Genomic DNA, 13331 nt, shown 5'->3' with positions numbered 1-13331 from the left:
TAAAACACAGAGCTCAGGGCTGCGAATGTACACAGCTGATCAGCATGTCCCTGTCATGAATCATTGACTGGGACTTGCTGACAGGCTCCCGCTGTGTACAATCACAGCGGGTGCCGGAGGGGGGGGGGGGGGGGGGGCAAGCAATCGTGTGCCCAAAGCCAGAGGTAGGGAGCAATGTACAGGTACGTCACTTTGCCTAAAGCGAACACATTGCAGGTGTGTGCCAAGTGGTTAATATTTATTATTTTTAATTTCCTGTTATTTTTAATTTGGTTTTCCCTAAGGTTTCCACTGTCAAAACCACAAGTAATATGGATTGTTAAACAAAAAAAAAAAAAAAAAAAAAAAAAGAATGGTCTTTACATGACACACAAGGCAATGTTGTATGACAATTTATTAGTATAATACTCAAAATGTGACTAACAAATGTAACACATCTGTTTATATCAAAGATTATTCTCTGATGTTTTGTAATAGACTGTAGCATTTTCCTTGCAGCTAGAGGCGGCACATAGCTAGTGGCTGTGCTTGTAATGGTGTATGATTAGATATCGTCACACTTGCACTCCAGCATGGATTGACAGCTGTTAGCAACTGCTTAGAGACTTCTGTTCAACTCTATGATAAACAGATTACCAAAGCTCATGTCAATATTGGACTGCTGAAATTGAGTAAACAACACTTGCATTGCTGTTCAGATAATCTGCAAAAGCATGCAGGGTGCCACGTGGCAACACACATGCATGGAGAGAATAGCTGTCAAAGTCAGCACAGAAGGGCAGGTGTGAAGATTTATAATCTACAGGTATCCTTACAAACCAAAACAAACAGGCATCACCACAATTTCATTACCCAGTTTCCACCAGCAGGCTGGATTTATTGAAGATATCTGCTAGAACACAGCTATGTCTATGAACTATTAATTCACTTTCATAGACACCACCTCAATAAAGAAAAATGGCAGAACCTACAGAGGGTCTGCTTAATGATTAGGATAGTAACTTAAAGGGATTTCCACTTTAATAGCGTATCCCTGCTTTATATACCTTCATGAAGTAACAAAGGGTATCTTGCCTATATTTTCAAAGTGTGCAACAACAGGACCCCATCCCTATCTTGTATACACTGGCTCTGCAGGGTAGTCAAATATAGGGCAATGCAAGCTATTTTACAACCCAAATGTATAAGCATTTCTGTATTTGTAGCAAAGATACATCCCAGTTTGTTACCACCTTGAAAACAGAGTGGGTGTGACAGATAATCTAATTATAAAATGTCAGCATCTGCACATATATGTTATTATTTAACTATGCTTTACACAATACTGTAATTTAGCATAGCTTGACACAGGTCTGCCAAGCAAATTTCTGGCTCAGGTCTACTTTTGAACAGAATGGCCCCTTTACCACTTACAAATTGAGAAAATCATCCATGGCAAAACTTTTGGAGATGGAGCATTTTATCCATTATGCTACTACATGGAGATGTATTAAGTAGGGACTGTAGTTAAGATTAAAGTGGAAAATATCTGTATACTGGTCACATGTCTAAGACTTAATGAAATTAAACTTGTTACAATAAAAGGTACAAAATATTAAATTATAAGTGTCTCCCTTCAAAGAAAAACAAAATAAAGGGGAGCTGTACAAAAGCTGAACAAGAAAAAAAAAAAAAAAAAAAAAAAAAAAAGAATCCTTTCCACAGCCAAACAGATGACCAGTGAACAGGACACTACAGATAATGAAATCACAGTTCATAAAACTCAGGGGAGTTGTCTCACAAAGAAGGGGTTCACTCTCTCTGTTCCATCTTCACTTTGGGAGGTTTTAAAAATGTCCGTGCCTTCTTTTCCTTTTTTTTGGTCTTTGTGTGCGCTTGAAAATTTCTCCAGCTGTCAACACGACCATCTCGGCTTTCCTGAAAAAAAAAAAAAAAAAAAGTATGTCAATTAAGATTAATGTAAAAATAGACATCACCAGCACGTTCAAAAGGAACCAGATTGTGTACCGTCACCCTAATTAGTTTACATACCCCCGGCAGATTTGTAAAATTTTATTTTGCTGCACCAAAATGCCACATAGCAGTCCAACAATATGCCAAAAAGCACCTAGAGAAGCTTGCAAACATCTGGAAGCAAGAGCGGCATATGGATTTTGGTCAAAATGAATATGTTCAAGTTACCAATAATCAAATTACTCTGGAAACTTGTTTGTACCGCAAATCCATCATAAAAACCGTTCTCCATGGGCAGAGTGCAACATCCTCCACCACTAGTAAGGGGAATTCTCTTTGCACAAATACCAAGAGTAACACCAACCCTGATACTGCTTTAATACAACTGGCTAAGATCCAGCGCTTTACAGAAAGGAGGATCATATCACCCACTGCCCACCCTCAAATGAATAGTGATTGTGTTCCCCTGCTGACCAGAGGCGGAGATTGCCATTGCCTATTACTGCAATGCAGGGCTGGCCGATGCAAGGATTGCTGCCACGACCAACACCGCCCTCTTGTCACCCCCCCCCCCAACCGTCCATCTCTCAGCCCCCCCCCCCCATCCCCATGGAGGGCTGTGCTTACCCACAGGGACATGCACCCACACGGATGTCAACTTGGGAGAAGTGGCTGCGTCCCTGCCTCCGCTGTGTCTCAATTTACATGGATGGGACTACATGCACAGGAATGCACTGAACACCTGCGCATTCCCATGCATCCGTTGTGTCCCAATTGATATCAATGGGACTGCCTGCATGGGGATGCACAGAACACCTATTCATCCCTGTGCGGCTAAACACAGCTTTGCTATAGTATGACCAAAGCCTTAGGCCTGGTTTACACTTGCAGTTGGGGGCAGCAAAAATGCGCGGTTGACCTGCTTTTTGGCTGCCTGCCAACTGTTTCCCCTTAAGCAGCCATAGGTAGCGGATGGAGAGGTTTACATTCTGACTTGTAGAAATGCCGCCTTCAAGTCAGTGGGAAAGCGCCGCAAACGTCCTGCAACTGCATGCAATGCACGCAGTTGTAGCAAATTTGCTCGCAAAAATGGGGTTAAAACAGGTGGTGAGGAGGCTTCGACTTGCTTCCTCACCCCTTTAATAGCCTCTGGAGACTTCCATGGATAGGGGAATCCAAAGTGGAACTACAAAAACAAGGAGATACGGTGACGCAAGCACCTAGTGCATAAGCGCAAAAAATTTATTTGAGCAAATAAAATTGATAAAAATTGGATACTCACAAAAGTGCAACTGGTAAAAACACAGACCACAAGATGTCATATAGTGTAAGATATGCATGCTCCAATTGTATCCCACTATATAGCCAAGCCGACGTGTTTCGGGGACGCACTCCCTTGCTCAGAACTGAGCTGACCAATGCAACAATGAACCAGCGCTTAAACTAGACACTAAAACAACAAACAAAAAGGGAGGGCAGAGGACTGAACGAAAAAAAAAAAAAAAACACAAATCTAATATGTAAAATTAGATACCACAGCGCAAACCCAACATCAATAATCAAACCTTGAAAAAATCTATAAATTACACCAAATGTGTCTAAAAACCTTAAGTGCTAATGTGCACAAACAAAAGTGGTGAATCCACCTTCTAGAAAAACATTCAGTACAAAACCTATAGTGCAAATACATTCAGTGCAACAAACCTGTGCATCCAATGTGTAAATAAAAGTCCAGCATAACCAGGGCAAGCAAGTGGCCAGTAAAAGTCCTCAAGAAAGTACTTGCGTGCTAAAAAATAAAAAAGTTCATTAAGTGACAAGTATGTGGCCAGTGAAAGCCCCTTGATATTTCTCAGAATAAAGTGCTTCCTTGCCGAAGTTTTTATATATCTCATGCAGTGCTCAGTGTTAAGCTCCCCAACAGTAAGCACACTTACCAAATATCATGGACCACTTAGCTGTATAGCATGTGGGTCAAGCAGGCTTTTGGTAAGTGGTCTTTGAAAACGCCCTGTGGGAGGGGTGAAACGCGTCAATCTGGTTTTCGGTCTCAGTTTGTCACATCCTGAGTTCGTTGGGACACATTTTGGAACACACGCGAAGTGCAGATCAGAGAACCGGCTGCTGATTCTATGAAATTAGTACATCTGCCCTTGTTTTATCTACACTACTGTGAACTAATAGGGGGGAAAAAAAAGTGTAAGAACACCACGCTAAAATATTAAGCTGCTGACACATCCAAATGACAAAAAGTGGTGTAAAAAAAATATAAAAATAAGTGCAGCGCTAAAAGATAGACAAGTGTGACCCAAAATAATGAACAAAAGGATCAATCAATAGACCACATAAATGTCCCATAGAACTGTGAAAATATTGTGAGTCCATATAAAAAATATAACATAAAACATATATGGAGAGAGTCCAATCAACAAAAAAAATGAATCTTATCGATGGTATAAAAGGTCAAAGAAGCTGGAAAACCAATGCAGGTGATGACACTTCTTAGTAATGATGTTATAATATTGTGATTGTGGTAAGCGCATATTATAACATTACTAAGAAGTGTCATCACCTGCATCGGTTTTCCAGCTTCTTTGCCCTTTATACCATTGACAAGATTCATTTTTTTTATGTTGATTGGACTCTCTCCATATATGTTTTATGTTCTATTTTTTATATGGACTCACTTCACATAGACTCACAATATTTTCACAGTTATATGGGACATTTATGTGGTCTATTGATTGATCCTTTTGTTCATTATTTTGGGTCACACTTGTCTATCTTTTAGCGATGCACTTATTTTTATACTGTGAACTAATGCCTACAATGTTGTAAGTGCAATTTTTATTGTTTATACATAGAAGTATAGACGTATTACACAATTTGTGGATCCTTCTCTTCCCTTCTATGAGCCCCAGTTTTGGAAAGGACATAGAGGAATTGCACACTATTTCACTTACTAAAAGACTGCTAGACCCATATATTATACGGCTAAGGGGTCCATGATATCTGGTAATTGTACCTACTGTTGGGGAGCAGAACACTGAGCACTGTATGAGATATCCAACATCAACACTTCGGCACGTAAGCACTTTATTCTGAGGAATATCAAGGAGCCTTCACTGGCCACATATTTGTCACTTTAGGAACATTATTTTTTAGCACGCAAGCACTTTCTTGGCCCCTTTTATTGAGGACTTTCACTGGCCACTTCCATGTTTTTTGCACTGAATGTTTTTATATAAGGTGGATTCACCACTTTTGTTTATGCACATTAGCACTTTAGGTTTTTAGACACATTTGGTGTAATTTATAGATTTCTCAAGGTTTGATTATTGATGTTGGGTTTGCGCTGTGGCATCTAATTTTACATATAATTTGTGCAGCAGCCCTCCATGAGTGTAATTGTTAGCGCAGTTTTATTCTATTTCTCGTCCTAAACAAATCCAATAATTCACACATACAGCTTAACAAAATATACAGTATCTCACAAAAGTGAGTACACTCCTCACATTTGTGTAAAAATGTATTATACCTTTTCATGTGACAACACTGAAGAATTGACACTTTGCTACAATGTAAAGTAGTGTGTGTACAGCTTGCAACAGTTCTTTTTTTCGGGACCTCAGAGTTCTTTGCCATGAGGTGCCATGTTGAACTTCCAGTGACCAGTATGAGAGAATAAGAGCGATAACACCAAATTTAACACACTTGCTCCTCATTCACACCTGAGACCTTGTAACACTAACGAGTCACATGACCCGGGGAGGGAAAGAAGGCTAATTGGGCCCAATTTGGACATTTGCACTTAGGGGTGTACTCCCTTTTGTTGCCTGCGGTTAAGACATAAATGGCTGTGTGTTGAGTTATATTGAGGGGACAGCAAATTTACACTGTTATACAAGCTGTACACTCACTACATTACATTGTAGCAAAGTGTAATTTCTTCAGTGTTGTCACATGAAAAGATATAATAAAATATTTACAGAAATGAGGGGTGTACTCACTTTTGTGAGATACTGTATAAATAAATGGACAATATGAAATACTGAGATTGTTACAAGGAAAAATAGTGGACACAGGGTGGTTCCCACTCGGAACGTTATCCACACATTTCCGACTCGGGGGTGGATGCGGTCTGCGGTTCAGTGAATGCCGGATGCATTCCAGTGTCCATAAAACAGTATGGTTGCCTGAGTTAGAGGATGGCATTCTGATTAAGGGTAAGGTCGGCTCTATTTTTCCATAATAATATCAGTATCTCATTTATCCATTTATATCTTTTGTTAACCTGTGTGTGAATTGTGGGATTAATGGTTTGTTTTTTCCTTCAGTCCTCTGCGCCACCCCCCCCCCCCCCTCACTTTGGGTGGGGTTTCTTAGTGTGTGTCTATTTAGGCTCTGGTTCATTGTTGCACTGGTCAGCTCAGCTCTAAGGAAGGGGATGCACTCCCCAAAAGGCGTCAGCTTGGCTATATATTGGGATACAACTGGAGCATACATATATCTTATACTAAATGGCATCTTGTGGTCTATGTGATTACCAGTTGCACTTTTGTAAGTATCCCAATTTTTATCCATTTTATTTGCTCAAATAAAATTTGCCTAGTAATGCACTAGGTGATTGTGTAAAAAATATACAAAGTATATACCACATGCCAAGGATAAGGTGTATAATTGTATACAAGCAACCTATGTGCCTATGAGTTAATCAGATATTAAATTAAGGATGAAAGTTGTGGATGAAGCAGCTGCTGTACAATAAAAAGGTATACTGACAAATGAATAGTCTTAGGAAAAGGCCAAATACAGCGCTTGCTAGTTTGGATATCTAATATATAGCAATATCCATGCCAATCTCTGTGGTAAATATAAATAAAATCAAATAAATATGTCAAGAAATTGAATAAATAAACACATGATTTTTCAAGGATTCTCAATAAATAGTTAAATATGTGCCATAAAGTGCATAAGTGACTTGGTGTATGACATATAAAATTACAAATCGGCAATATTAAATAATAAATGAAAAAGAAAAAAAAAAACAGTCCAAAAGTAAACGATGACTTAGTGCTCAAGATAATGTCCTTAGTGAAAGTGAGTCTTCACGATTCGAAGGTGCAAGTGCTCTGGCTTGATAGGCTATAACATTGATTTCTTGTCCCGATTGAATGAGTAAATTGGATCACTTACCAGATCTAGTGGGTCCTATATGCCATTAGAACCATTCAGGCTTTAGTGGCCCCCTGGGCCAGATAGATTCCCCTTTTTTGGTCCTATGGGCTGGTAACGGCTCCTCTAGGCTCTGGGGTAAAACGACCCAATACAGTAGGGAAGGAAAAAGAAGGCTCCAAATAGCGTAATATTGTAAGGATTCAATAGTTTATTACCCATATATTGGGTTCAGATTGTAAAAGCAAGGTACACTATCACTCGTGGTCAGCGGTGCGGGCTGCGTGTCCTCCTCGCGGAATAGCGAGCTGGCTTCCGGCTTGCGTTCCACCTGCGTGACGTGATGACGCTATGCGGTCCAAACTGACGCATTTCGTCACGCTCGGTGACGTCCTCATAGAGAGCACTAAATCACCGTTTACTTTGGACTGTTTTTTTCATTTTCTATTTAATATTGCCGATTGTAATTTTATATGTTATACACCAAGTCACTTATGCACTTTATGGCACATATTTAACAATTTATTGAGAATCCTTGAAAAATCATATGTTTATTTATTCAATTTTTTGACATATTTATTTGATTTTATTTATATTTACCACAGAGATTGGCATGGATATTGCTATATATTAGATATCCAAACTAGCAAGCGCTGTATTTGGCCTTTTCCTAAGACCATTCATTTGTCACTAGGTGATTGTGCCTTCATGTCTCCCTGTTTTTGCATGTCTAAATCGAACCTTAATAGATCTACTTTTTTTTTTTTTTACAATTCTATTTTTTTCCCCCCAGGCACATTTTTACATTTTTGGGAGGGTCTGAACAGACCCCCTAATGTCTGTTTTTTGAGACAGAGAAAGGGACTGAAGACAGTCACTTTCTCTGCAGTTTGAGTTGCACTGTAGATGAATGAGTGGGAGTCTGTACAAAGACTCACATTCATTCACAAAACTGATTTAGAAAAACACTGTTTACGGTGTATCAGTGATGAATAAACAGAGTTGATAGCTTATCGTTTATATTCCTCCAGAAAGTACCTCAAAGTTCCTCTGCCATTCTCGGTCTCGTTTGGCTTTTTCTTCAGCTTCTATTTCTTCTTCCCTTTGTCTTTTCCTGGGAAAAAAATAGCTATTAATTACATGTCCTATACACAGAAGAAACAATGTAATCACTGAATAACTCCTACTAAAAAATAAAAGGCTCCATTTTCAAATACAGATATAGTTTTAATATGAACTATCCAGATTTCATCCAACTTTATGGTTTAAATTTACAGCCATGTTAAAAAACACACATGGAAATGGTCAACCTTTCAACATATTTTAATAGGCAAAAATTAGATCAAAAAATATCTACAGATAATGAGGAAATACTTTAACAAATGACTATGTATTCATTTTTCATTATCTATAACAAAAATGCAAACTTGTTATATGAAAAAAAGTACAGGGCTACATTTACCACCACTTCAAACCTATTAAATTAGAAACCAATGTTCCAAATTAGGTGACAGTAATAGAACCCCCTACAGAGTATTCAGGTTGAACCTAACGAGCATATCTAGTGTATGGTACTCTCTTTGCAATTGACAAGTGCGGCATCATGCAAAGATCAACAGAGCTCTCCAAGGCCCTCAGAAACAAAGCTGTGGATGCCTATAAGCTTGCCAAGGGAGAAAATATTTTCAGGACATATTAACCACTTCAGCTCCCGAAGGTTTTACCCCCTTAATGACCAGGCCATTTTTTGCGATTCGGCACTATGTTGCTTGAACTGACAATTGTGCAGTCGTTTAACGCTGTACCCAAATAAAATTGATGCCCTTTTCCCCCCCCCACAAATAGAGCTTTCTTTTGGTGGGATTTGATCACCTCTGCGGGTTTTAGATTTTGGGCTATAAATAAAAAAACACAATTTTGAAAAAAAAAAAAAAAAAGGAATAATTTCTACTTTCGGCTTTAAAACATTTAGGCCAATTTGTATTCTGCTACATATTTTTGGTGAAAAAAAAAAAACAAAAACAAAAAGCGTATTTTAATTGGTTTGTGCAAAAGTTATAGCGTTTACAAATTACGGGATAGATTTTTGGACTTATTTATTTTATTAGTAATGGCGGCGATCAGCGATTTTTTAATTTTTTAGCGGGACTGCGACATTGCGGTGGACTGCGACATTGCGGTGGACAGATCAGACACCTGACAGTTTTGACACTTTTTGGGGACCAGTGACCTTAATACAGTAATAATCCGTACATAATATGCAGTTACTGTATAAATTACACTGGCAGGGAAGGGGTTAACACTGGGGGTGATCAAGGGGTTAAGTGTATGTCTATTAGTGCTGACTGTGTGGGGGGATGGGTTGGACAGAGGCAGAGAGAGATCAGTGATTCAGCTTAGCTGAAACACACGATCTTTCCCTGCCTCTGACAGAAAAACTGCCTGGTTTGTTTACATAAGCAGTAGGCTCTTCTGTCATTCTAGCCGAAGATCACGGGAGGCCAGCGGTGATTGAGCCCGCTCCTCCCACGGTGTCTTATCACAGCGGAAGCACGGCTCTGTATCTGTGAATCCACGTGCACATAATCACGTAGATCTACACGATTATGTGCAGCCGAGCCGCCCTGCTGCAGTAAGTCTGCGTGGGGCGGTCGGCAAGTGGTTAAGGAAAAATGGGATTTTTTTACTTACCGTAAAATCCATTTCTCTGATGTTCACTGAGAAACACAGCTCCTGATAATCATAACCACTGGGTTATACTGCCCCCACAGGAGTAGGACAGTGGGCAGAAAATAGTTCTGGCTACACCCATGGGCAGTCCCAGGGGGTATACTCCCTCTCTCTGCTATAGCAACTCAGTTTTGTTACAAGCAGTGTCAGGAGAATTCAAACTCCACAGAGGGGTGGGTGCTGTGTCTGTCAATGAACATCAGAAAAATAGATTTTACGGTAAGTCAAAAATCCCATTTTCTCTTTCATTCACTGACGGACACAGCTCCTGATATTCATAACCATTGGGATGTCCCAAAAAACTGTGGTAAACATGAGGGGTGGGAACAACAAAAAAATTCCAAGTGTAAACAGCCAACAGGAGCTCAACCAAACTGAGTCCATCTGAAAAAAAAAAAAAAAAAAAAAAAAAAACATACCCTGAAAGAGGATCAGGCCCCGTTTTGACGCAAACTGTTAGAAAGGTAATTTGGTTGGTAAGCAAACTGGTTAGAAAATTGAACTGGGAAATTTTTATCTGTATTTGCCCCCTCTAAACAGCAGCCTGCAAAACCTTGCAGCTAAAAGAAGCATCTGCAGATGCCAACACAACCACTTTATAAAAGTGTGCCCTGACGACCAGGTGGCCGCCTTGCAAACCTGCATCACTGACGCCTGATGATGCAAAGCCCAGGAGGCACCAAGTGCCCTAGTAGAGTGCACGCATTGACAGGGAAAGGGGAAACCTGACCCCTGATGGAATAGGCCTGAACCACAGTCTGTCTGATCCATCTGGAAATGGTCACAGAGGAAACGGACAACCCTTTTCGAGGTCCATCCATGAGCACAAAGAGTCTGACTTCCTGAAAGACTCCGTAGCTGCCAGGTACACTCTAATTGCCCGGACTACATCCAAAGCATGCAAGGCAATTTCCTTCGGATGTTTCGGCCTGGGACACAGGAAAGCGTATACAATGTCTTCATTCAAAAGAAAATCAGAGACAAACTTTGGAAGGAACGACGGACAGGGGCGAAGAACCACCTTATCCCTGTGAATCACCAGGTAAGGTAAACGACAGGATAATGCTGCCAGTTCCGACACACTGCGCGCAGGTGTTAGCCACTAAAAAAGCCACCTTCTGGGACAGCGTTAGCAGGGGAATCTCCGAAATATTTTGAAAGGGAGACTTCTGTAGAGCTGAAAGCACCAAATTAAGATCCCAAGGTGGCAAGGGAGACCGCACTGGAGGAACCAGATGTCGGAAACCCTGAAGAAATGTACGCACCAGGGAGTGTGTGGCCAAAGGTCATTGGAAGAAGACCGCCAAAGCCAACACCTGGCCGTTGATGGTACTCAAGGCCAACTTCTTTTCAACCCCACTTTGAAGGAAGGTCAAGATCCGAGCCACCGAGAAGGAGCGAGGAAGAACCCCAAGAGACTTCGACCACGCAATGTACGTCTTCCACGTACGATGGTAGATCTTCCTAGAGGTAGATTTCTTAACTTTTAACAGTGTAGGAATTACCGATTCAGATAAACCCCTATCCTTCAGCACCTGGCGTTTAACAGCCAAGTCGTCAAAGCCATCGACTGTAAAGCAGGATGGAAGATCGGTCCTTAGGACAGCAGATCCTCCCTGAGCGGAAGCTGCCAAGGAACGTCGGCGACCAGCTGCAACAGATCAGCCTACCAAGCAAGGCGAGGCCAGTCCGGAGCAGATGACCGTTATCCCTTCTGCCTCGATCCTGCATAGAAGTCTTGGCAGAAGCTTGAGAGGAGGGAAGGCATAAATCAGATGATCAAATAGCTGTTGAGGGCACCAACCCCGTTGAAATGAAAAAAAAAAAAAAAAAACACCTGCTGCCCCTTCAAATGTGAACCACATTAAAACCATTAAAAACTCAAAGTAAGGCGCTGTTATAAATTGTGTATACAGTGAACACACCAAAAAACTCGTCGCACGACAGTAGAATGCAAAAACTGCCATACATGTGCGATAAATAACGACACCCTACAGGGTGGCATGTAATACAATTACTGTCCATGCAATAGAACCATAGAGTATAGCAGATTGCGGTTAACTACACTCGTTGCACCATGTGCCAAGACGAGAGCTGAACTCCGAACCCAATACCCAAAGCAATCGTTACACACAAGCCCAGCAACTGGGGGATCTGAGTAAGGTTCGCAAGATGTTCTTGTGACAGACCCAACCAGGACAGGGGCTTTTGGAGGGGACTGCAGGCTAGCCTCTTGCCTACTGACTATGGGCCCTGGCATCCAAGGGAGCTACAAGCATTTAGGAAGATGTCCTGTTATATAATGCAAAAGGACAAGATTACATTTAACAGTAAAAGGAAGCCATGATGGTCTCCACCAACTTAAAACTCAGTAAGCAGACGTATGTGAAAAGAAAGCTGGTTAAGGAGATTTGGACAGCCCTGAGTCTACTTGAATACTGTTGTCAGACAATGGGATTCCTGTTTAATCTAAGCATTGTCTAGGTGTGAATATCAATTTACCTATTGTTTGTCTGTTGGCTAATTTTACTAACTCTTGGAGGTGCCTATGATGGGATTAGCCTTGTGTCAGCTCTACCTCGTTATCAAAACCATTGTGTGATGATTTGGGTAAATATTTGGTTTTATTGTTCAGGTGGTGACTGACCTACTTTTTATATAAAAGCCTTTATTTCTGTTCAACAGATTCCTTTGGAGTTTACCTCATTATTTTGTCGGTATACGATGATTAGGGTAACAGTGCTGGTATTAGCTCTCGGTCTGCTGTAATGGTTTGGAGGGCAGGAGGAACTGTTTGGAAGAAGGAAGCAACTAATCGGGATGCCAAGTGGTTCCGTCACAGTTCTCAAGGGTCACTGATCAGGAAACTGCTAGTAAGCCCTGAAGGTAGCAAGTAGTCCGATCGAGGAACAAGGAAAAGTTTTTGCCAGTGTCCAGTCATCTGAAGGTAGCAGCATATAACCCATGGTCTATGAATTGATTCCTGTGTTCTGTACACGAATATAAACTTTTTCCAATCTTCTTGCCTAGTCTAAAGCACTGCATTTTTTGCTCACAATATGGACAAATGAAGCAAGAGAAGGGAGCTCAGTAACAGCAGAAGCTGCCAAAACCTAAACATTTCAGTAAATGCCAAGATTTACGGTCATAGTAATCCCAATTATAGGGAACCACATTGAATGGGTACCTGTCATTAGTATTGAGACTATCAGCAGCAGCCTAATCACAAACTTAGCAGTCATTCTATTTTATTTTGTTTAAATTTTTTTTTTTTTAAAGCATGGGCGAGAATGTCTGTTAACATTACCTATAGCTTTGCATTTACCTCTGGGCTAAGAGATTGTGTCCCTTTGAGCAAGTTATTACTGTGGTACCAACCTTTCATGCATTTCCTTTGTTTCCCTCTCTTTCCTCTTAATTTCCAGTTCTGCAAACAGCTTCATGGTTTGCTTGTATACAGCCTGTTTAAACTT

At 40.7% G+C, this 13331-nt stretch overlaps 1 protein-coding gene across 2 annotated transcripts in view; it reads right to left on the bottom strand.

Moving 5' to 3' along the window:
* Positions 1-376: 376 nt before the first annotated feature.
* DNAJC8 (DnaJ heat shock protein family (Hsp40) member C8) overlaps positions 377-13331 on the bottom strand; it is a 45236-nt gene continuing 32281 nt past the window's right edge. For both annotated transcript variants that reach the window (XM_082247774.1, XM_082247775.1), the window contains exons 7-9: positions 13237-13328; positions 8167-8242; positions 377-1917 (exon numbers count right to left, since the gene is read on the bottom strand). In XM_082247774.1, the coding sequence (XP_082103900.1) occupies positions 1792-1917; positions 8167-8242; positions 13237-13328 (294 nt within the window). In that variant the 3' untranslated portion in view covers positions 377-1791. The remainder of the gene's footprint in view (positions 1918-8166; positions 8243-13236; positions 13329-13331) is intronic.

This window comes from Pelophylax lessonae (assembly GCF_965119305.1).
Source record: "Pelophylax lessonae genome assembly, chromosome: 2".
Taxonomy (NCBI): Eukaryota; Metazoa; Chordata; class Amphibia; order Anura; family Ranidae; genus Pelophylax; species Pelophylax lessonae.
The sequence above is the reverse complement of the archived record's forward strand: the minus strand, read 5'-3'. Positions and strand labels throughout refer to the sequence as shown.